Here is a 24,387-nt window from a genome sequence, read left to right as displayed (position 1 = left end):
CATGATGTTTAGCTTTTGGAGCTTGCAAATATGTTTACCACTAAACATAGAAAATTATGTTTTACATACAAATTATTACATACAGATCCTGCTATGTAAATAATACGCATCTTAAGTACGAATATTAAATACAGATATTAGAAATTTAATAAATGACTTTGAATTTAATAAAAGGATAAAATTTAACTCAATAAGTGACTTTGAATTTAATAGAAAGATAGAGTTTACTCCCGTTTTTATTACTATAATATTTATAAAAACATCAAACTGGTTGTTTTTAATGAAATTATCTTTTTAAATCACTTCTTTTGATTGACAATACTTAATTTTGAATTCACAAGTTTATGTTATCTTCTACTCTGATTTTGAATCAAACACGTCTTTGATGGGTTGTTTTTAAAGGAGAAGATTTATTAGGAAGAGATTACTCCAAAATTTTAAGATAACGAATTTACGTTGTTGTAGTTATAGTTGTATAATTGTGTTGTTGTTTTTACAGTAATGAATTTATTTGTCTTCTTTTTATAATACATAATTTTGGGAATGGTGGGCATATAGTAATTATGAGGTGTAGGATGAAAAAGCCTTTAGAATCTAACTGTCTGGAAATTTGGGCTTAAAATTATCACTCGGGCGCCCCATTTTTGTTGCTTTGTTCCATGGACAAAAATAAATTTTCCCACTCTTTATAGTTTGAAATAAAAACCTGATAATATATATATATATATATATATATATATATATATATATATATATATATATATATATATATATATGCATTTATTGTTTTGCTTTTAAATATTTCAATTTCTTTTTCTTTTTGCTTTTTACATTTGATCGGTAGCAATTAATGCTAGTGTTTCCTCGAATTGAAATAAACTATTTATTGAAGAGGTTAAAGACAGTGACGCTTTTAACAGATTTTGGGATAATTTGTCTCTTCTTAAGATAGCGTACTTGCTTTTTCTTTTTTCGTATTTCCTATTTTGTTAGAAGTATTTTTTGAATTATAAAAATAATGTATCATGAAGCACCGTCAATTGTATTGATGGAAAGTAAAATCAATTGATTTTTCTTCTTTCTATGTTTAATTTTATTTTATTGCTCAATATTGTGTTCTTAATTTTCTTTTACTATTATTACAGTTGTAATTTATCTTCTCTATATTGTTGTGAATTTTGAGAAAAAAGTCAATGATATATATCTAAATAAATAAATATATCTAAATTTGACAGTCTGTAAACTCAGTTTATGAACCAATGAGACATGCACTGTCCTACATGTTCTTAATGAATACATCAATTTTTTTTGCTAAACCTACTTAACATTGCATCATAATCAAGCTTAATTAGACCCTTAGCTAGAACCTACTTTATACTGTTAATGAACAGAACACATTGCAGAGTAATTAAATTTGCTTAGACCGTTAGACCAAGTGTAGAGAAATTAATTAAGTTACTAATGAAGAGATTAGAAGAGATGAAATCAACATACAAACAGTAACACAAGCTTTGAAATCACCAAAGGCCAAAGGGTCAGAAACAACAGCAACCAGTTCAAGATACACAGCTACTCCTTCTACCATTCCCATTCAAAATTCAAAACAGATTAAAAACTGTTCATATCAGTAAAAGTTGCTGATCACAGAACATGCATGAGTCAGAAGTCAACAGTGTCCTTTGACATTAATTAATCCTTCAATGAAATCCCCAATCAATGTTTTTTTTTGGGGTTAATTGAAATCTCCAATCATTAGTTGATAATTTTGGGTGACTCCAATGGTTATTACGCAATCAACGTAGCTTGGCTTTAAGTCATTCATGCTATCAATGATTTGACAGAAATATTTCTTGATACTCCAAAAAGTCTCACATAGCATCATGTTGCTTCACTTTTAGAGGTATGTTAGTACACTTCTTTGTTTACACATTTCAAACACTTTTTTTTATACATTTCACACAAGAATAATTGTATTTGAACCCTCTTATAAAGGCTCTTTGATCTCCTCCTCTTTTTCTTGCAGGAAAAGCAAACCTTTAGAAATGGTTTATCAGAAGTTTGAATGGTTGTTGAAGTTTCATTATCACCCACAAAACAAAATCTACTGAAAAAAGAGAAGAAAAAAAGCATGCAAGGATTTTACACTGTAGGCAAGTTAAAATCCTTGCATTTGATTAGCAACAGAGAGATGATATATGAAAATTCCATGACCAAACTTTTCACAAAACAATGAGAGGCATCTCTCTCTCTTTTGCCTTTTATTTTGTCTTCACATTCCCATACTCACCACCTATATGTATCTGCAAATTACCAAACTGGGGGAGAAATATATTTTATTAACACTTTAACAGTTTAAAAAACAAAGATAGCTAGATATCTGTCCTAACAAGTTCAGCATGTCACCATCCTCTCTGGTGGAAATAGTTTCTGTCTGTTTCCCTAACAGATTCTGTGGATTTCTGAAGCTTTCCCATCACAGCATTCTTGAAATTAATGACTTCTTGAGCCTTTGAGCAAGACCTCTGCATTCTAACACCACTCAAGCTACTCCTAGACTCCATCATTTCATTGAGGGAGAGCCTTTTCCTTGGACTTGGTTCTGGTCGTTGCTTTGGAGCACTATGAGACCTCAACTTGGCCTTAAAAGACTGAGTACTAGCCATGTAGTTTGGAAATTTCCCATATTGCCTTAGGAACAAGTTATCATCAGGACACACACTTTGTGGTGTCATAGGTACAACTGAGTCACAACTACAAGGATTTGTGAAGCGTGGAGTGCTTTGTGCTGTAGAGAACCGACCTTCTTCTCCTGTTAACCCCCATTCAGAGTCCTGAAAATTCCTTTGATCTGGTATGGACCAACGTGTAGGGGTACCTCTACATGAAATTGGAAAGAAGGGAGAGGAAAGTGCCTGAAGTGATGGCTCATCACCAAAATCTGATATTGTTCTTCTTGATCTTGACTTAGGCCTGAAAGTGTCTACTTCCACTATTTTGGGGCTCCCATCAACACTGTTGTTGATGTTAAGTGTAGCATCAAAAGAAGATGATGCTCTTCTGTTGTGGATTGGAACTGCATACTCACTCCTAGTATCATCAAACCTCTCCTGAGAAAAATTTCAATGCAGCAGCAGGCTTAAAATAACAAATAACATAATCATTTACTGTGCATAATATAATTAGAAATGTAGCAGAATACGAGATCTATGCTAATACCATGGATCTTCTTGCTCTATTTTGAGATCTAAATGCTTCATTCTTCGTACTCATGAGCCTGCGAGATTGGTGGGACCGTATTCTAGCTTGAGCTCTAATAAGAGCCTGCATACTATGCAGTGTTGCTGTTGCTTGCTTCCTCACTAAATACCCTCTGACAAGTGCCTGCAACTTCACCAATCCTTTTAATGCCCTCAGTGCCTTCCTTGCCTGTTCAAAACACATGTCAATTTCAAAATTCCACTCCACAGTGCACCGAAAACAAACAGATAGAGTTCAACATTCTAAATCAAATAGACCCCATACTATTGAAGCCAAAAAGCCTGCAACTTTTTGACATAAATAAGCAAAGCTAAATGTACAAACTCACCAGGTATCCTCTGAACAGTGCTTGAATCTTGATAGCAGCCCATATCTCAGGTCCAACGCCAAACATGGTGCCACCCCTTCCTTGGCTTGTGAGCCTAACAACTGCAACGGCGGCCTGTGCTGCCGCCACAGCAGCATCAGCCGCAGCTGCGGTTGCCGCAGCAACCGCAATGGCGTGCTTGTTTTTGTCCTTCTCTGTGTAGAATGACTGTAACCAAGCTGCCTCAGCTTGAGAAATGTTGGGAGGTATAGTTCCTGGATTGTGACACAAAACTCTTGAATTATTACTACTCTCAGAAAAACCAGATTCCATGAAGTTTTGTTTCTTCTCTTTCTCTCCTGAAATTCCAAACAAACTCTTCATCCACCTTGTGACTCTCCCCATTGCTGGCCTCACTGCAAGAAACAGTGCAACCTACAAATATGGTGAAATTTGGTGGTTAAAGTAAGCATTCTTTAAGAACCTCCAAAAACAATAAGAAAGAAAGAGATAAAGAAGAAAAGAAAACACTGTGATGTGAATGTGAATGAGGCATACACATACACATACACATACACAAGCATAAACACAAACACTTACTATGTTACTATGTGATTTTATCCGAAAGCAGACAAAACAAAAGAAATACTCTGTCAAAAGCTCGTGAAAATCTGCTACTTATGACAAAAACCTTGTCCATGGAACATGCAAGGAGGGAACAAAGAAACTTCAAGAAATTTAATGAATAAATAAGAGTTAACTTAGTAGGTTGGTTTCACATGAAACATTATAAAGTAAGAAAAATGTCACAGCTAACAGTAGGACTTTACAAAAGAAAGGAATAAAACTCCATTTCAGTATTTCATCTTACTTTTGAAAAGCACTTAACATCTAAGAAAAATTATGAACCAAACAAGGATTAAGCAATAGTGGTTTCCTGATAAAGTTAAGAAGGGAAAAGCACTTCTAATAAAGTAAAAATTTTGTACTTCTCAAAATTCAAGAAGAAAGAAAAAGAAAAAGTAACACGAATTAATAGTCTAACAGTGAAAAGTTCTAAGACCATCTGTCCCGCACCAAGTTACCTTTGTGGAGAGGGACGTGTCCTACAAATTGAGGGTCCTAACCCTAACATACATGTCTGACACATTTTGAACCATTCCTATTTTATTCCAGCATCTCTATAACATATCAACTTTTATATTTCTTTCTTTGTAAATTGTAACCCAGCCATTGTTCCATGGCAAATTAAAACTTATTTTTTGAAGCACTTAAAATTTATATAAGAAATTAATAATATCCTTTTTAAAATATATAAATGGTTGTTTAATTTTGTGTTGAATTAAGTTAATCATGAATTCCCTGAAATTATAATTATTTTAATTCATTTTCATCTTCACATCAAAAAGTGGATCTGAGTAATATAAGACAAAAATAATAACACACTATGTATTTAAAAAATATATATATTTATCAACTTTGTTACTTTTAGATCATTAACTTTTATTTATCCTTAACTCCTTCTTTTTCTAGCAAAATCATCACAGGCATGCTTGAAAGAAGTTTATTCATGGCCATTTTTTGGGAGAATAAAAATATGATAAACATAAATAAATGATTTTTTTTTTTCATGAAACAAAATCAACTTAGAAATATGATAAAAAAAATGTCAAAATAGATATTATTTATTAAGATGATAAAGTGAACATACATATTCAAATTAGAAAAAGGATTAAATAATTACTACAAAGTAGACAAAAATAAATTAAAAAAATTTAGGAATAATAAAATATATTAGTTATGTAGTTAATATATATAATTTATCAACTTTTTACAATTTTAATGATAACATGTCTCATATCTTAAAAAAAATTATCCACACTTCACTTGGATTTTATTTTATTTCATTTCTGAACTAATTCCTAAGTTATTTCTAGGATACCAAACTTAGCATTAATTAATGTTTCCATATTTCAACACTAAAGAATAGACAATGAAAAAGACCCTTTTACTTGAACAAAGTTCTTCCTTTTCTTCACTACTACTTAGCCATGTTACTTTTCTTCATCCTTTTTCAGTTATCTCTTTTGGGGTATCTCCATCTCTCAAATAACATCATTCACTTTTACCCTTCTTTTTTACAACTTTCAAACCATGACATCACTTATAAATATGAAGAACATGCACACAAACTATTTTATATAATAACCTAATTTAAAGATGAAAGTCATTCATGTAAGAAATTCTAAAATTTGTACATAGAAGTTGTGTTGCTCTTGTATTTTGGTGAAAGAACAAGATTAAAGACAAAAATTGCCTGAATTGAACAACCTAGGTATGTTTTTGGGAAAGTAAATTTTGTGTGTAACTAAATCAAGAGTTTCATTTCCAACTCTTTTCACTTATTTGTCATTTTTATTATTTACTATGGGATTAAAATTAAAAGATTTTTGTTGGATTCCATTTAGATAATTTATACATGCATTTTTTTTCATACAAAAGATAGATCTTGCAACACGAGTAGCATCCTTTGATTTGTCATTCAATGTGTACCAAATTTTACTATTTTACCAAAAAGATGATTATTTTTTCAAGAACATGTGCATTGAAAACTTTATCTTTTGAAAAATTTTGTCTTGGAATTTGAGTTGGCTCTGTTTTGTACAATACAAACACTTTATGAAAGTATTTAATTTGGGCTCAATATGGACCAACAAAAAAAGCAAGTCAAATTGGGCCATTAAAAAGGGAATCCAAGTCAAGGCATAAAACTAAAATATTTATAAAATGTCGCATTCAACTACACTCTAATATCCAAAATATATTTTAAACATTATTTTATTATTAATTAAAATCAGTGGAAAACTACGCAAAGTGAAAATTTTATTAAAGTTTATGAATTTTTAGATTTTAATAGTTAAGCATTATTAGTGTAAACACTTTTATACACTTAATCAATTAAGTATAAATTTTAAAATTATTTTTAAGATATTTTTTTAAAAATGAAAATAATATACGATAGTTTGTGATTAGATAATAATATAAACAAATTTTTATCATTAGCATTATTTTTTTTTCTTTTTGATAAGTGTTCATAAATGAAATCCTTTGCATTTGACTATTGACCATTTTTTTTAGAATCAGATCTGCAGTGAAATTACTTATACGGTATATAGTTTCACTTTTGTAGGTAATATCGGTCTCTTGAAAACTTGTGCCATGAAGCCCAGTAAGCAAAGAATATCAGGCCAGAAAGTGGACTCTTATTATATACACAATCTTTTCTACTATATACACTCTCTATTGTTTTTTTTTAATTTAAAATAAAATTGCATTTCCCCCTTTGGACTCATTTGCATGCTACACATGTCTTTTTATGCTTTCACTCCCAAACCAGCATCGATATTTTTGGTACATTAAAGACTAACTAAACTAAATTTTTGTTCTCTACAAATAAATTAAAGGCTTAATACTTATTTTTGTCAATTTGGTTCAAAGTAGTCCTTTATTTTTGGCATTCAAAGTGATCTTAATTTTTGTTTAATTTGTTCATTTTTTTCTAAGGGTGTCTAAATCGTTAGCAACACAGTATCCAAGTCAGTCATTATTGAATGAGGTGTAAGTCTTTTGACATAAGTGGCAATTGTTCAATGAAGACTACCACGTGGTAGTTTCATCTTTCACTCAAAATTAGGATTTTATTGTATGCTCATGAGGGTGGAGTCACGGTGGCTTGCGAGATTCCAATACAAAGATCTTGCGTTACTGTTTCGTTGTTTTTGTAGGTCGTGAAACTGGTGCAAAGAAGATCATGGTGGTGTTGTGATGCTCTAGGTGGTAGGATGAAGCTCGTGGCAAGAGGAGGTTCTATGTCATTAGGTTTCTAGTTTACGCAAGTTTCGGCGAATATGTGATGAAGATGAAGGCACGAGAGGTGTTATTCGCGATGGCTTACATGGATGAGGCACAAAGTAGATATGGGCTTGCGTTTCACGATTAGTAGGTTATGTGATTGCAACAAATAAGATCTTGGTTGTTGGAGATTAGCGTCGCTATGGTTGCTTTTGTCTCACAGTGGTCCGTGAAAAAAAACTGAGTTATGTTCTTGGGTAGCGTTGCTTTTGTTTGCAATGTCATGATGATCATGGTTAACAGAGGCACGAGGGTTTCGTGATGGCATTGTGGGGATGGAGGTTGGTACAATGAAAATGGTCTGGCCATGGATTGGTTTTCACGGTGGCGTGAAGCTAGGTTCATGGTGGTGAACTGTTGTGCTTTACAGTGGTGGCACGATAAAGGAGAAGGCTATGGTTATTATGGTTCCTGAGATTGAAGATGGAAGTAAAGTGATCAAGATGAAGATAATGAGGTGGACAGTCACGTCAAAAAAAATGGACCATGTCATTCACTGATGGCTGACTTGGATACTATATCGTTAACTATTTAGACACCGTCAGAAAAAAGAACTAAATTGAATAAAAATTACAAAAATTAAGACCACTTTGAACAGCAAAAAAGGTCACATACTACTTCAAACAAAACTGACGAAAATAAAAATTAAAATAAATATTAAGTCTCGATTAAATTAGTTTCTCAAATATCAATTAATTCAACTAATTATATTATCTATATTACCAATAAAAAAGCAGTGTTTTAAAATTATTTAAAATTTTATACTTATCTCTTTTCACATTTCATAAAGAAATGTATCTCATGTTTTAAAAAAAAAAAAGTCTTATTCCAAAAAGTTTATTAGGGAAAACTTTTTCTGTAAATCTTGTTTTAGAAGGCTTATACTAGAAAGCATCTTATATATTTATGAAAATATGTTTCAAAATCTTTTTCAAGAAATATTATTTAAAATTTTTTGTTTCTGAAAAACGTGTTTCAAAAGATTATCAAAATGTATATTTCAGAAATCATGAAGAGTTAAGTATGGGAGTGCAGGAAAGAAAATGCCGAATATAATAGGAATTTGACATAAAGAAGCTTTGGGCCGTACCTTTAGGATTATAGAATGGGTGTTACTCCCTCCACCCTCACACGTCTCTTCCTCCACCTCCCCAATTTTCTAAAATGCCAATTATATCGTTCTAAAATGACAATTATATCCTCAAAAGTTAAAATTTTTTATTTTTATTATTTTAATATTTTAATTTATTTAAAACTTCTGATTTACTTCCCTCTGCACCTCTTCCTCTCTTCCATTTTCGTTTACCTTTCTCTCTTCCGTTAAGCTTCTTCTCCACCTATAACAAATTCATATTTTAACAAAATTATTACGTTTAAAAACTAACCATATATAACATTTAAAATTATAAATTTAAATATAAATTACTGTAAATAAAATAAACAAATAAAATAAAAACGAAACGTAAAAGGAACACTGCCTCTGGACGGATGACATCCTTCAACGGATGTCAACATCCGTTGAAGGCAAAACGGATGTCGACATCCGTTTTGCCTTAAACGGATGTCGACATCCGTTTTGCCTTAAACGGATGTTGACATCCGTTGAAGGATGTCATCCGTCCATAGGCAGTGTTCCTTTTACGTTTCGTTTTTTATTTTACTACGTTTTGCGGCTCATGCAAGGATTATAGGCTTGGATATTAAAAGGATTATTGGAAGTATGGGAAGGATTTAGGGTTTAGGATTATTGGAAGGATTATGACTACGTACCTGGAGAGGAACCACGACAAGGACACTACACCATAAACGCACTGCACCACGTACTGCACCGAGAACAAGAAGAAGATTGTTTGATAATTCTTTTCACGATCACCAAGCTTTGTAGAAAAATATTTTACTCATACAAGAAACTACGTAGGTTATCAGTGAAATATGTTATAAATGAATAAAATTAAAAAACAACAATTTTAAAAATAAAATTTTACTGAGGGGCAAAATAGTAAAGGAAAGGTGGAGGAAGGGGCAAAATAGTAAAGGGGAGGTGGAGGAAGAGATGTGTGGGGGTGGAGGGAGCAACACCCTTATAGAATGGAGATGGCCCAAACTAAATGAAACAGAAACTTCCTTAAAATTTCAAATGATAATCCTAATTAAGAGTGTTAAGTTTCCTAAAAAAGGTAATTTTCTTAATTTCGCTTTTCGTATTCCTACTTTCTACTATAGATGTTCCCAATAGAGGATTCGTGTCTCACCTGCTGTTTCTGAAATTTGATTGACTCCATCAATTACACAAACTAAAATCAAGTCAACTTAAATTGGAGCAGAATATTTAGTTTATATTTAAGTCAAATTAAAATTAATTAGTTTAATTTTTTTATTTAACTTCAAACACCTATTTAATTAGTTCAAATTAAAATTTCATCCTTAATTTTAGCCCTGACATCGGCACCAGCTTTCGTTATGTATATACCTTCTTAAAGTGCAAAAGAAAAAAGAAAAAGAAAAAGGAGAATTAGAAAAATAGTGTGGTTGAGAGTAGATGAGATTAATCTTTTACATTTGAATGTATCATAATTAAATCCAGTACACTGGGAATTGCAGGGGTAAAAACATGGGCAAAAAAACATCACTCGATTTAATTGGATCTGGTCTCCTTGTTATGTTTTTTTAAAATTAATTTTAGGGTGTTTAGTGGACCTAAAGTGTCTTTTCAATTTTTCAAATTTTGAATTTTAAAAAATTTCAATTCAATGAGAATACATATTTTTTATAACACTTCATACAACAAATATATTAAATAAAAAATCATTTAAAAACACAAAATTCCATAGTTGCATTGACGGATTTTTACACTCTCATATATATAGAATATACTTTTTAAATTCTACTATCTCTTTTTTTATCTATAATTCCTTTAATAAACAATTCTTTACACTTAAACATTCTTATTTAATATCTAAAAATAAATTTTCATCTAGTGGTAATAAAATAGTTTGAGTACACATTTAGTGTATCTTGAATAAGGGAATGGAAGTCTCTCTCTCTCTCTATATATATATATATATATATATATATGTGTGTGTGTGTGTGTGTGTAGAAACGTATTAAATGTCATATATAGATAGAATTGATATATGAATCCATGATATTGAAAATAAATGAAGTTGGAATTATATGAAAGAAGAAAGAAAGAAAGAAAAGACATGGATAAGATATGTAGAGTTAAAGAAATGCATGTAGTGACTGAAATTGATGCACGTACGTACAGTCTACAGCCACAACACATGTCTGCAACATATATATCAGATTGCCATTGCATGGCTGAATGGCATCACAAAACAAGGGTAAGTGGTCCCTCCAAGTGTCCTTAAAGAGGGCACAGAATGATGGGTAACCAACCCAAGAACCCTAACCAATATAGGCAGTGGTGGCACACTGAGTGAATATGACAACACTAATTTCTGTGACAATATATAGAAATATATACATGCATGTTCTTTGCATCATCTGTGTCGTTCGAAAAAAACTCAGAAAATTCATCTTCCATCGTCATTTTTCTCTTGGACAGATGTTAAAGTAAATCTTTATGAACTTATTATACGGTATTATTGAAGAAAAAGTATGTTTGTTTTTACACGACATTCTAAGAAAAAGAAAATGATAATCTTTCACTTTTCTTCATCTACTGTTTTTCATCGCGTCCTTCTTTTAAATGGGCCACACCAAAAAATAATGTCTTGTGACATGTTAAACTGCTTGTCAAATGTGTGTGTATGTCTGAAAAATAACGTTAAATAGGTTTAAAAAAAGTTATCGTAACAAACCATTACATACATGTAGTTAACCTAATTAACTAAATATGAGATATGTAAAAAATTTCTGACACACTGACTATCATTTAACAACTTTTCTAAAGATAAATTATCATAATAAAGAAAAATATAATTCAATGAGGAAAAAGGTGAAGTAGGTGTAAAAACATTATATATATTATCAAAAGTAACATTGTCCATGATATATATATATATATATAAGGTTGCAAAGAGAAAGGAGAATCTTCCACGTTGTTTTCTGGTTGTTGGTTAGAGAGTTAGCAGAGACCATCTTTATGACGGTGCATGTGTCTCTCATGGCAGAGGTATAGGGTTTCTTTCAGACAAATAGAGCAGCCATGATGCATGCAGCATGTATACTGCATGGTGATCATGATCATGATGTTCTTTATAGTTACTTGGTCATGGTGGATATATATATATATTAGAAAAAAAAGATATTGTGTGTATACAGAGGCATGAAGAAGATCTTGAAAGCTGAAAAGGTGAAGATAGAAATGGTGAATGTTGAGATAAGGAGACAAAGAAAGTGGTTATATGGATATTGGGTTGGTTGGTTACTGAAATGACTAGCCATGTGAGAAGCATGATGAAGCAGAATGATGTTGTCTCTATAAAACCAGTTCACTCATTTCCTAGTTTCAGTGTTCCTCAGAGAATTATTTTTGGCACCATGAAAACAGATCTCAGAGCAGCTACATGAACATAGCTATAGCTACACCATCACCCTATACAAATAATTGACCCCATGTCCCTATAGCTAGCTAGAACCCTAGAAAAACAAAACCTTCTTATGCAACCTATAATTGTATAGTTTATACACATGTACTTGCACATTCAGTTTTGACATTGATTGACACACATCAAGGCAAAATTATAATCTTTATCCAACACCAACCATGCATCATGCATGGCTGCAGGGCCAACCATTATTTATATATGCATATACTTTTATTAAAATGCTAAATCATAATTTACATATATAATATTTCTTTAAATCAAATATTTATGATAATATTTGAATGGCGAGAGACTTTTATTATATTGATCTTTTATAGAGAAAAAGTTGACAACAGAATTCGTGAGGATATATAAAACTATTGTATTACTAAATTTAAAGATTTTAACGTAATCTGTAAGAATATAATGTACCTATAAGTGAAACAGTGTGGGGACACATGTCTCCATTAAACTCCAAAATTGGTTAATATTAATATAGAATTTATAAGTGTTTATTTAAACCATCATCAAAAATTCAGTCGTGGTTATAAAAACATAAGGAAGAACATCGATTCTGAAACCAAGTCATTTGTTTCAGTTGCTAAAGATTATAATTTTAGGATTACTGTGTTGTAATGCTTCACTCGTTGATAATTGTGTTTGACCAAATCAAACTCGTTTTCTTATGAATTTTTCTGATATTTAATATGTTGGCTTTGGCTGAATTAATTGGGTTCTGTTGGAAAATTTTGAGAAAAAATATATATCCTTTCTTTCACTTTTATAAATAAAGTTTATATATTGAGTATCTAAAGTACCCTTATTTTATATAATATTTATTGCTGATGAAAAACACTAATTTTTTTCTCATATATTAATTAAGAGATAATGTGTTATGTGTATTATTTGAAGTGGGTGGATCAATAGCTAATGTTCATTCAATTGAATATGCATTGCAATTTGAAGATGCAAGTAGTCATATAGATGTTTGTCAATTTGCAATAAATTTGGAAATGTGATGGCATAATTAATGTAAATTAAACCTCCCATGTGTATACACATGCATTGCTGGGAACATTAATATCATTAAGACCCTTCAATTAGTGAGTTAGCTAGTTACTATCACTGATGCACCTTCTTAATATCTAATATACTTTTATTATATATTTTCATTAACAAAAAGAGTCAACTATATTTGTCACAAACTCCCATTTTGCAAGACCACAAGTCAACCATTTTAGTAATATTGAATGATAAAAATTTACTTTAATTGTTATCTACTAACATAAATTCCGTGGTGAACCAGTTTTAAGATCACTAGTTTACTTTATAATTAAGTTTTATATTATTTCCATCCACCTTGATTACTATTTTTTTTAGTACTTGTTGAATTTTATCGATTTTAATCAATTTCATTTCAAATTTAAGGTATATTGCTGGTTCATGAAAATGTTTTCATTTTATATATTATTCATTAAAAAATGTTTTCTGTGTTTTTTATAGATAAGAGATACCAGTGTTTGAAATCAGGTTTATTACGTTTGAACATAGCGAGTTTTTTATATCCTGTTTTTATGTATTCATTTTTATAAAAACATTACTTTTTTTTATTCATAGTAGAAATAAAATATTAGAAATTCTTTTCCAAAAATTAATCATGAGTAAACTTTCAGTATTCATTTATAATAATTTAAAATTTTCGCAATACATACATGTAAAAGTAAAATTGTATGTTTTACTAATTGTTTATTTGTTATCATCAAAGTAAAACAATATAATGAATTAATTGATTCATTGTAGTAATAAACTTCATTGATATATAACACGTTTTTTTTTCTCTTTCAATAAATTAAGACATTCTTGGTATTAAAGTTTTGGTATAATGTTTGTCTTATTAGCTTGACATGGATATGTCAACTAATGAAACATTAGCACAAGATGAAATCAGAAGAGTGACTAAAATACAAAGCCAATTTGTTTTCAATATTTATAATGACGTGCCCACAAACTTTATCTTTCAATTTTATAGGTTAAATAGATGTGGTTGAGAAAATAATTAAATACGCAGTATAATTCAGTATTGTAATATAAATAATTCAATGTTTCATTTGGTATAGAAGAAAAAAATAGAATCAATAAATAGGAAAAAGCATACGTAAATGAGAAATTAATGAAAATACAAATTAATTTGATGAAATTAAATAAAGTGGAAAGAAATAAAATTTTGAAAACTCTTTTCTTTTTTCTCATTACCTTCAAACCACAAGTTTTATCTCGTGACCCACATTTATTTTGATAGTAACAAGGCATAATTTTTTCCCCTAAAGTAATAAAGTCGTAACAAATATTTATTGAAAAAAATATCGTAAAAACCATTAAAAGAAATTATTACTTTACAGAAGTAAATTTAGAATTAGAAAATTAATAACATGTATATATGAAAAGTATTAATATAATATAACAGTTATTTCTAAATGGTTAAGTAAATTATAAATTTTAAAAATATTTATCTAATCTTACAACTTTAAAGAGGGTTATTATCAACTTTAATATGTGTTTGCCTTTATAAGATTTAATTTTTTACTATTATTATTACAAAAAGAATTATTGAAATGAAATAAGTATAAATAACTTGTTATATGTATTTTGTTTGAGAGGAGTGATTCTTTTCCTACATCTACAATTAATAGTGTAGAATGGAGCTTAAGACTTACATAATTAATTATTGAAAGAAAATTGCATTAGTTGAGCTTTTAATTTTTAATGTTATTTATTTTAACAGTCTTTTGAAGTATTACAATTGACAAATCCTAATATATAAAATTCACAGAGTTTTATGCCACAAATTTTAATATGTTGACTAATGTTTTTAAGATTGAGACACACCATATAAACATCATGTTATAGATCACTCTAAGAAAATTGAAAGAAAGAGAGACAAAATATATAAATATATGAAACAGAAACTTCTGATTTGTTTGGTACGATTTAGTAATTTCGATGTGTTATGGAGATTGATTTTATGAGAATCGTATATATTTGAATTAGATAGTTTGTAGCAAAGATTTTGTAAGAGAAAAGGTATAAGATGACGAGGAATGGATATACTTGTTGGAATCTTTTAATAAATTTGTTTGAAGTTTTTCTCATCCGAATAGGTTTTATAACTAAGCATATAAACAAACTCCCATTTGCTAAAAACTCAACATACATGTACCTGTAATGAAATCACATGATGACCAAACACAACCTTAAAACTATCAAAGTTTCTTAATTTTGTTGGGAACTTTTACGAAGTTGGTGTTGCAGAGTAAGATTTTGAAGTTATCTGGCAATAAAAGAAGTGAAAAATGGTACATAGAATTTCAATGAAAGGCATACCAAAGGTTGTACTGGTGAGATTTGATAGCAATGGAGTGAGTAATTAAAATCAGAAAAAAATAAAGAAAGGAAGCAGAGGGTAGTACGGGTTAGTACCAAGTGGTCCACCTTGCTTTTCACATGTGGTGCATAAATTCAGGGGGATTTTAGCCTTAGAAAGTGATACCTCAAAAATGCACTGTCTTCAAATTAATCTCTCTGCATATCTTTTCTTCAATACACCCAAATACTTCATTTCTATATTTCTAATTATTATTTAAAATACATTATCTTTCTTCTTGAATCTTTATACATCATTTGGTTTACTAGACTATTACATGTAAAAAATATTTCAACGTTATATTAAACTTATATTTATAGATTTCAATTAGAATTAACCCAATCAAAATCCATATATCAATAATTCATTCGAGTTAACCTAATTATCTTTACTAGTTAAGCTTGCATGTAGTTTACCACCAGTCAGTCACGAATGACCGGATGATCACATGATCACAGAACAATTACTTTGATGAAAAAAAAAAAGATAAAATAATAATAAAAAATCTAAAAAGAATTAATTCAAAATAATGAAAAAAAAAGTTAGTAGTGATGAATAATGAGACAAAATAGTATTTTGTTTGGCTTGCAGAGTCTCTTCTCTCTCTGATATATTGGTCTGATCAGAGCAGTGGCAGCCCTTCTCATTATAGCCTCTGTTCCCTTCCTGCCCTTCGTTATCTTTATCATGGCCACCCAAATCAACCACTTCTACCCTTTTCGGATTGAAACACAAATTCTACTGCCAAAATTCAAACTTTCTTCCCAGCCCTTCTTGTGTGCCCAAATTTGTTCAACCCTTTTCCTTTCCCTTTTCGGCATCCTCTTCGAACCATGCAAAGATCACTCATTTTCCACATACACAAAAAATTTTCCCACATGCACCTTTTTCTCAGTATTTGAAATGGAAAAAAGAAGGTTGAATATGAAACAGTTGGGGTGAAAAATAGGTAAGAAAGAAAGAGTCTTTTTTGTTTTGTTTATCAGTGGTAATTAAGAAAGAACAAAGTAAGGGTCGAATGATAAGGATGTTAAGATGGTTCGATGAGATTAACGTGTGAATGAATGAATGAATGAATGATCTTCCGTGGAGTACTTGTTGAGTGGAGGTGATAGAGCAGCTGTGTCCATGCGTTTTTCTCTCTGCCAAAAGATAAGAACGAAAGAGTGGTTATGCAGTGAGAGAGTGAATCCTGCAACTGTGACCGCCACTGCAACACTGCAACTGCAGAAGCAACAGACTCTGTCACTAACACCAGTACAGTACCTTCCTTTTTCTCTCTCTCAATCCACTCCATTCACCAATCACACTTCGCATCTTCCACGTGTCATAAACCTATTTGCAGTCTCCTGGACCACGTCACATACATCACATCTCAGCCTTCTCTCTCCCTCTTATATTCAACTCACCAACTTCTTCCATGTAAATTTTCTTTTACACTGTAATTTATATCAAGCTATAAGTAGAAACAATAATGTTGCTTATGCAGATATTCAATAGGTCTGTTTGTAGTAATTTTGAGTATGTTTACAAAATGTTCACGTATGTCAAATGCATTCTGTTTTCAATAAAATATGGTGTTCCAATACAAGAAAAATATTATTAAAAATCTTAAATTTATTTCTCTCAAAGGTTGATTTCTGAACTACAATCTCTAACTTGCTTTATTTGATCAAACTTTGAATGAGAAAGAAAACCCAATCATTAAAATGTGTGCCAGTGTTGGCATTTCTGTTCTGTAGATATTGATATTTTCTTACTCTTTTTGTTCTATATTGATGCGTGCTAATTTATTTATTTATTTTGTTTAAGACATATTTTTGGTATTACGTAAAATCTGGAAGAACATTATATATAAGAAAAGATAGAATACATGTAAAAGTAGAGGCAGAAAGAAAAAGTTAGAGAATGGTTTTGAGAAAGAGAATGTGAAGTGCGTTTGAAATGGTTGTAGGCTTCACCGAGTTTAGTCTGAGCAGAAAGATAGAAATATAGTGTTTATTTGCACTTAGGAGATAAGAAACAAAATATGAGAAGATATTCATATTGAAAAAGACAGAATAATCATCATCTCATTTATCCTTAATTAAATAATACCCAGTTCCCACTGGAATAAAAAATCAGCGGTGTAAAAAATAACAATTCTATCTCACAAATTCGTCTAATAATATAAAAATTAGAAAAAGAAAAGAATATTACACCGTCAATCAACATTCATCATCATTATCAAGTGTCCACCACGCCAATCAACGGTTCTTTCTGCCCGTCCGATCCGTTCGCGGAGTCATCTACGGCAGTCAACAGCTGGGCCCGGCAGGCCTGGTACTCCCAATCCGTGGTCCCAATCGTATACAACATCAGGCCCGCACAACAAACCTGGGCCGACAACAGGCCCAGCCAGAGCCCACAGAACCCAACCTCTAGCCAGAACGCAAGCCCAACGGCCACGGGCATCCCCACCAGATAAAAGGCGCCGAGGTTCACGTTCGCCGCCACGTTCGGCCGCGCCGTCCCCCGCACCACCCCGCACCCCACCGTTTGCGGGCAGTTTCCAAGCTCGCACAGTCCCAAAATAGGCAGCGCCGCGGCCGTCAGCTGCAGAATCCCCTCGTCCAAAGTGAACATCCTCCCCCACTGCCGCCTCATCGATGAGGCGAAGATCACCGCCGAAAAACCCATCACAGCGGCGAAAAACACCGCCACCACAGCCGACATCCTGGCGCGTGGAGCCCGGTTCGCGCCAAGCTCGTTCCCCACGCGCGTTGACACTGCCAACCCCAACGACGAAGGAAAGACGTAAATCAACGACGTCGTTTGGATTAAAATCCCCATGGCGGCCACGCTGGCAGTGGGCTCCACAAGGAGTCCGCATAACAAGATCATGATCTCATACCACCACCACTCCAAACAAACGGACACGCAGCTCGGTGCAGCCAGCCGAAGCAGCGGCTCCCAGCCAGTGAAACACTCACGGCTCGGCGCACTCCACGTGTCTAGGTGGACCCCACTTATCCACACATAGAGGAGCAACAGTCCCAGAATCGAAAAGCTGGAGGCGGCGGAGGCGGCGGCGACTCCGGCCACCCCGCGTCTCACGAGAGCGAAGTTGAAGGCGACGTGCAGGAGCGTGCCGGCGAGGGAAGCTAACGTGACCGGTTGGGTGACGTTCTGCGCTCGAAGGTAGACTCTGATTGGGTGGAGGAAGGAGTTGGTGACGAGGTCGGGGAGGAGGAATACGAGGTAGTTTTGCGCCATTTTTGTGATTTCGATGTCTTGGTGTAGTAGGAGGAAGATTTTGGACATGTTGAGCCACAAGAGTGAAATGGGGATTGAGCAACATATCAAGAAGAGAACGCAGCGTTGGAGCGTGAGAGAGAGAAGCTTGGGACGCTTTGCTCCGAAGGCTTGGGAGCATAGGGGTTCCATCCCTAGGGAGAGTCCGGAGAGAACCGAGTAACCGGTGATGTTGGCGAAGGCTATGGCCAAAGAACCTGCCGCGAGTTCGGTGTCTCCTAGGTGTCCGAGGAACAACATGGAGACCATGGAACGCGCGTAGAAAATGAGAGCAGTGAGAGCTGTCGGAAATGCGACCTCCCACAGAGATTTGGCTTCTCGAATGAAGTCCCACATTGTGGAACGTGTGCCAAACCCTTCTGTCTGCTTTTCCGTATCATTGTACTCTGTGTTGGATTCCAACATGTTGGAAACGAAGTTGGGAAGATTGATCGTAACACAGGGTTTGATGATTGTGAATACGATGACGATGATGTTGTGTGCAGAGGGGGACTCTGTTCTTGTGATGGAGGAAGGGATCGATAGATAGAGAAAGAAAGTATTGAGTATATGGGAGTGAGACTGTGTGAGAAGGATGGGAGACTGAGTTTAAATAGACAATTTCATTTCCTTTCAATTCCACCCTGCTTGCTTTTTCACCCCTCAATTTTATTTTCAAACTTTTCAAAACCTTTTATAATAATATATATTACAACTTTAAAATAAATATTCTTATTTTGACCATTGCTGCCTATCAAATCAAACCTGCCTTATGAATATTCTTCTTTCAAAAATATACCTTTAACACACTTAATTATTTCTTTTATCACGATATTTTAATATGTTTATATTTATCTTATTTTATTCTTTTCTTTATAAATATAGGTTATGGAGATTCCTTGTTATAAATTAAAGGAAAAAAATGTTGTGATAAGGTACTGAGAATGAAAATGTGAATAGCAAAAAATAGTAAAAATGTGGGAGGATGTCAGTGTGGTACTGAAAGGAACAATTCCCAATAACAGAAATGTTCTGTGTCTGTGATTTTTGCTAGCTGTTATGAGTTTTGATTCCACCCATGAGGCACATTGCAACACTTTTGGTCCCTTTTTTTTCTTCAGAAATCACAACCCCTTCATTTCTCACTGTTTTTTTGCCTCTTTTATTTAGTCTTTTTAAAACAATTTTAGCAATCAATCCTAAATAATCTTTTTAAGAATAAGTTGGAAAAAAAAAACTTATTTGGTAAATGTATCAGCGATGAGAAAGATAGAACAAAAGTTCGTCTCGCTTTTGATTTTAGTATTAGAATATAATTATATATACTTATTCATTTAGTTTTATATATTATGTATCATACAAAAAAATTGAAATATATTTCATCAGTTTTTTTACCTTTTAAAAATCTAAAATCAAAATTTAACGAAACTTTAAAACTGCTTTTAGAAAAAGGAAACTAAACCCCTTAGAATCACCAAAGTAGTTCATGTGTGTTTAAATGACAATTTTTACTCCAAAAATCATATTAAAATTGAAGCAATAGAAAATTATTTTAGCTTTCAACTGTAATATTTGAACCAATTTAAGAAAAAAATGTAATATTTATCAATAGTTAAACTTACAACTTCTTTTATCTCTCTTTCAACTATACCACTAAAATCATATGTTTCGTTATTTATTTTACAATAAAATGTAAAATAAAAGATTTTATCAGTTTCTTGCATTCATTGTTTCCTTCGTGGTAACTGCGATTTAAAAAATAACAAAAACTTCCAACGAACTACTTAAATTTTTTTCAATAAGATGCAGTTTTACAGTTACTTGTATTAAAAAAACCTAATTACATTAATACCATAATGAAGTAAGAGCAATTGATTTCAACGCACTAATCATATCATAATGAACCCATGAAAGCAAAGAATGTTTTGATTCCACTAATTAGGTCCCTAATAAATCCATTATCCCAGAAACGCCTTGCGTATTGCACTATGGTTATCGTTAATTAAACGCAAAAATAAAGGAAAACCCATCACTAATCGCATTAAAACGTTACGGGTCAAACACTAATTAATGTTTTTGTTTCAAAATGGCATGTGATCAAACGCTTTTATTAATTTAGTCGAAGAAGCAAAACACATAAAAGACAACATTTTTTTTCGAGGGACAACACCACACACGAACACAACACACGTATTCATATGATCTTTGTCACCTTTTATTGCTTTCTTTATCACACATCAAAATCAAATTAGGTTTTACTGCCAAAAAATTAGAGTTCGTATAATCAAAGTAATGCAAGCAAGTTTGGAATTAATTCACGTGTTTAATTTTGTTTTCTTCTATTTTTTAAAATGTTAATTAAAGTTAAATAACTCGATGCTTTGGTTATAGCTTTTCTAATTACTTTTTTCATAATTAAAAAGGTGAACATGAATTAGGCACTGATTAGTGGGTTGATATTTTAGGCGATTTGATTTTATAGAGAATCTTTCTACTTTGCACTACAAAACAATAAACAAATAACGAGAATGACAGACACGTGAGGGTCACACGTGGGGGCGTGAGACAGTAGATTCTATTCCTCACTGCAACTGCAGTGAGTTGTTGGGTTTCGGCCCAGGCTTGTCTGCTGAATTGGGCTTTGATATCAGACAAGTAAAATAGGTCATTTCTTTTGTTTTTTATTCGAAAAAAAGGAAATTAAAAAAAAAAACTGAGATAAATGCATGAATGTTATAATTGCTCTAAAAGAATTTAGAACTAAAGATGATTCTTTGAATCTTTTTGCGACGAAAGATATTTTATATTTTACCTCTTTTTTTATTATTATTTTGCGACTTGTGTACGTTAATTTTTTCTTTCAAATCAACAAAAAATAAATTAATTATTAGATTTCCGTTTTTACCGACAAAAAATTTCATTCATTCTTATAATTACCTTCTCCAATTTAAATTGAATTACGTTTAACAGTTTTTTCATATGTATTAAAACCATTTAATTATTCAAAATTATTGATAACTATTCGGAAAATGATTTTACGGAAATATTATTACTCTATTTATTAATTTGTATAGTTATTCTAAAATATATTTATTATAAATTAGAATTAAATATAAGTGTTGATGTTTAATTTGAAGATTGAAAAACTTAAACAATATGACAAACAACGAAATACTAAACCATATTATTTAGCACGAACCAACTCCAACTTTTATAATATATTTTTATTATCCATTAATTCTCATATTATATTATTTACTATAATAAGACAATATTATTTATTATAAAGTAAATTTAAAAATAAGTTTTAAAATCTTGATAGCTAAAATTTTGGTAACTAATAATATTAACCTCAATTTAAACTCTAGTTTAGAAACTAATTATACTTTTTTATTTATAATAATGTTTTTTAGTTTAGAAATTAATGTATAAATTAATTTTCTAATTTTTTGTATTTAAAATTTAGTTTTATTTAATATATTTTTTAGTAAAACAAAAACTCTAATTTTTTAAAATAATTATATGTGTAATATCTAAAAAATAAATAAGTTATTATTTATAATATCTAATTATATTCTATTTTAATGATATTAAATTCAATGCATCATTCAATATTTAGACCAATTATGCTTGTGTTTGTTTTTTTTATGTTCTTTGTTATAGGTTCTTCATCTGTCCATTCTTTTATGTAATTCTCCTTTGCCTTCTTTTGTATCAAGCACTACATAACTACAAGAAAATTTGCAATGATTTTTTTTCATAAAATTTTATTTTCATACAAAAATTTGTTCTGGATATTTTTTATTCTATAAGAAATTTCTTGTAAATTTTAAATGTATGTGATAACTAATTATCATAAATAATTTCAAGACTTTTATAAAACTCATAAACTTTTGTGAGTTAGACATTATCTCAACAGAGGAAGAATAATATACATTGTTAAAAATACAAAAAATATTAATTTCATGAAATATAAACTATTAATATGATTAAAATAATAATTTGTTTTAAGTAATGTATGATTTGATAAAAAAATTAAATTTAACTTAATCGATTTTATGTTTTAAATTATCCAAATCTTTAGAACCTTGAAATATTTTAAATGTAATAAAAAATTATTATTATTTAGTTAAAATTCACTAAACATTTATATATATCCTTCAATTTTAGAGTGTACGATGATTCTTACGAAAATCCAATTGTATTACCATAATTCGCGTGGACCCATCAGCAAGACAAGAAAGTGAAAACGTCAGCAGAGGTTCCACCAAACTAAATTTCAGCAACTTCCTTTTCTTTTTTATTTTTCAAACTCCCATTATTAGGTTTCAACTGACTTAAAAATCATAATAAATTATCTTTTTTAACTCCTTTTAAATTTAATAATTTTTTAACTGAAGTCCAAACACTCATTAGACTCATTTCACCCCTATCAATGAATCATTGTATAGTTATTCTTATCACATTAGGTCAGTAACACTAACATTAACAACAGCAACATTAACAACACTAACATTAACAACACTAACATTAACAACGCTAAGAGTAACAGTAACAGTAACAGTAACATAATAATATCATGCATGATTAAGAAACAGGAATGTCTGATCAACAAACACTTAAAGACATCAATCTGCTATAGATAAAGAGATGTAATATATCTTAAGATATTTTGATATATATAGAGAGATAGAGGATGAGATAAAAGTGAAGATTAGGTTAAAATTATGTGAAAGTGAATGATGTTTTACCATGTTGGAGTTTGAAAGTTGAAAGGGTGGAGTGACCCAGTTGGCTCACAGTGCACATGGGTGCGTGCGCAATTAACGGACCGGACCCTGCACAGGACGCTCCCGTTTTCACAAACAGATGGTTGGAAGGAAACATGAAACATCCTCTCATCAATTGGCCGCATTAGTACTATTTAGTATTTTACTTACCTTGTTTCTCTTTCTATCTGTCTTTGTCGTGTTGAGTTGGTGTGGTTTACTGTTATTGTCGCTTCCACGCCTCACCCACTCTCCATCTTTCTGCTATGCTATGCTATGCATTTATTTGTATCTGCATGACATGAGAGAGAGAGAGAGAAAGAGAAAGAGGACACATGAAATGATCACATTAAGGGTAATGCATGGTTGGTACTCTTTAGACTAGAGAGTCTGTGAAGAAGATAGAAACTGCTATTATTATTACTTTTTCTATGTAGGGAAGGGACTGTGACACATCAACAATGATGTATATGGACACCCTTTAATTACGTACACCATTTTTTTCATTTTTTTATCACATTATTTATCATTTATACTTTCATATATATATATATATATATATATATATATATATATATATATATATATATATATATATATATATATATATATATATGCATGGTTATATAAAAAATGCAGATGAGTCCCCACCATCCTTCATCTGACAGCACTAAGAGTCTAACACTTAGGAGGCACCACTTCTTCTTTTTGTTTTCTACCATAAGGGGAAGCTCACCCCTATGCACATAATGCAGTGTTGTTGTGTTGTGCCTCGTTACTTCATATCTTCTTAACGCCCACAAAACGCCACGTAAACTATTTGACCACTTGTGCCTCCCAAATTTTCCCAATTCCAACGTTTCTGTTATCCTCTTACAAACCCTTCTTTCTTTT

At 31.5% G+C, this 24,387-nt stretch overlaps 1 protein-coding gene and 1 pseudogene across 1 annotated transcript; both read right to left on the bottom strand.

Annotated features, from left to right (window-relative positions):
• Nucleotides 1-2,194: 2,194 nt before the first annotated feature.
• LOC124836086 (protein IQ-domain 26-like) lies at nucleotides 2,195-4,335 on the bottom strand. Its single transcript, XM_047311155.2, has 4 exons — nucleotides 4,166-4,335; nucleotides 3,587-4,000; nucleotides 3,217-3,426; nucleotides 2,195-3,107 (listed from the first exon to the last, which is right to left on the bottom strand). Exons 2-4 carry the CDS (start codon nucleotides 3,968-3,970, stop codon nucleotides 2,400-2,402), a joined length of 1,302 nt encoding a protein of 433 aa, XP_047167111.1. The 5' UTR covers nucleotides 3,971-4,000; nucleotides 4,166-4,335; the 3' UTR covers nucleotides 2,195-2,399.
• Nucleotides 4,336-17,467: 13,132 nt separating this feature from the next.
• LOC124836085 (protein DETOXIFICATION 51 pseudogene) lies at nucleotides 17,468-19,317 on the bottom strand (annotated as a pseudogene).
• Nucleotides 19,318-24,387: the final 5,070 nt, after the last annotated feature.

Source organism: Vigna umbellata, chromosome 4 (assembly GCF_029865625.1).
Source record: "Vigna umbellata cultivar VRB3 chromosome 4, Vumbellata_1.0, whole genome shotgun sequence".
Classification (NCBI taxonomy): Eukaryota; Viridiplantae; Streptophyta; class Magnoliopsida; order Fabales; family Fabaceae; genus Vigna; species Vigna umbellata.
This window is presented reverse-complemented; position numbering and strand designations above follow the sequence as displayed.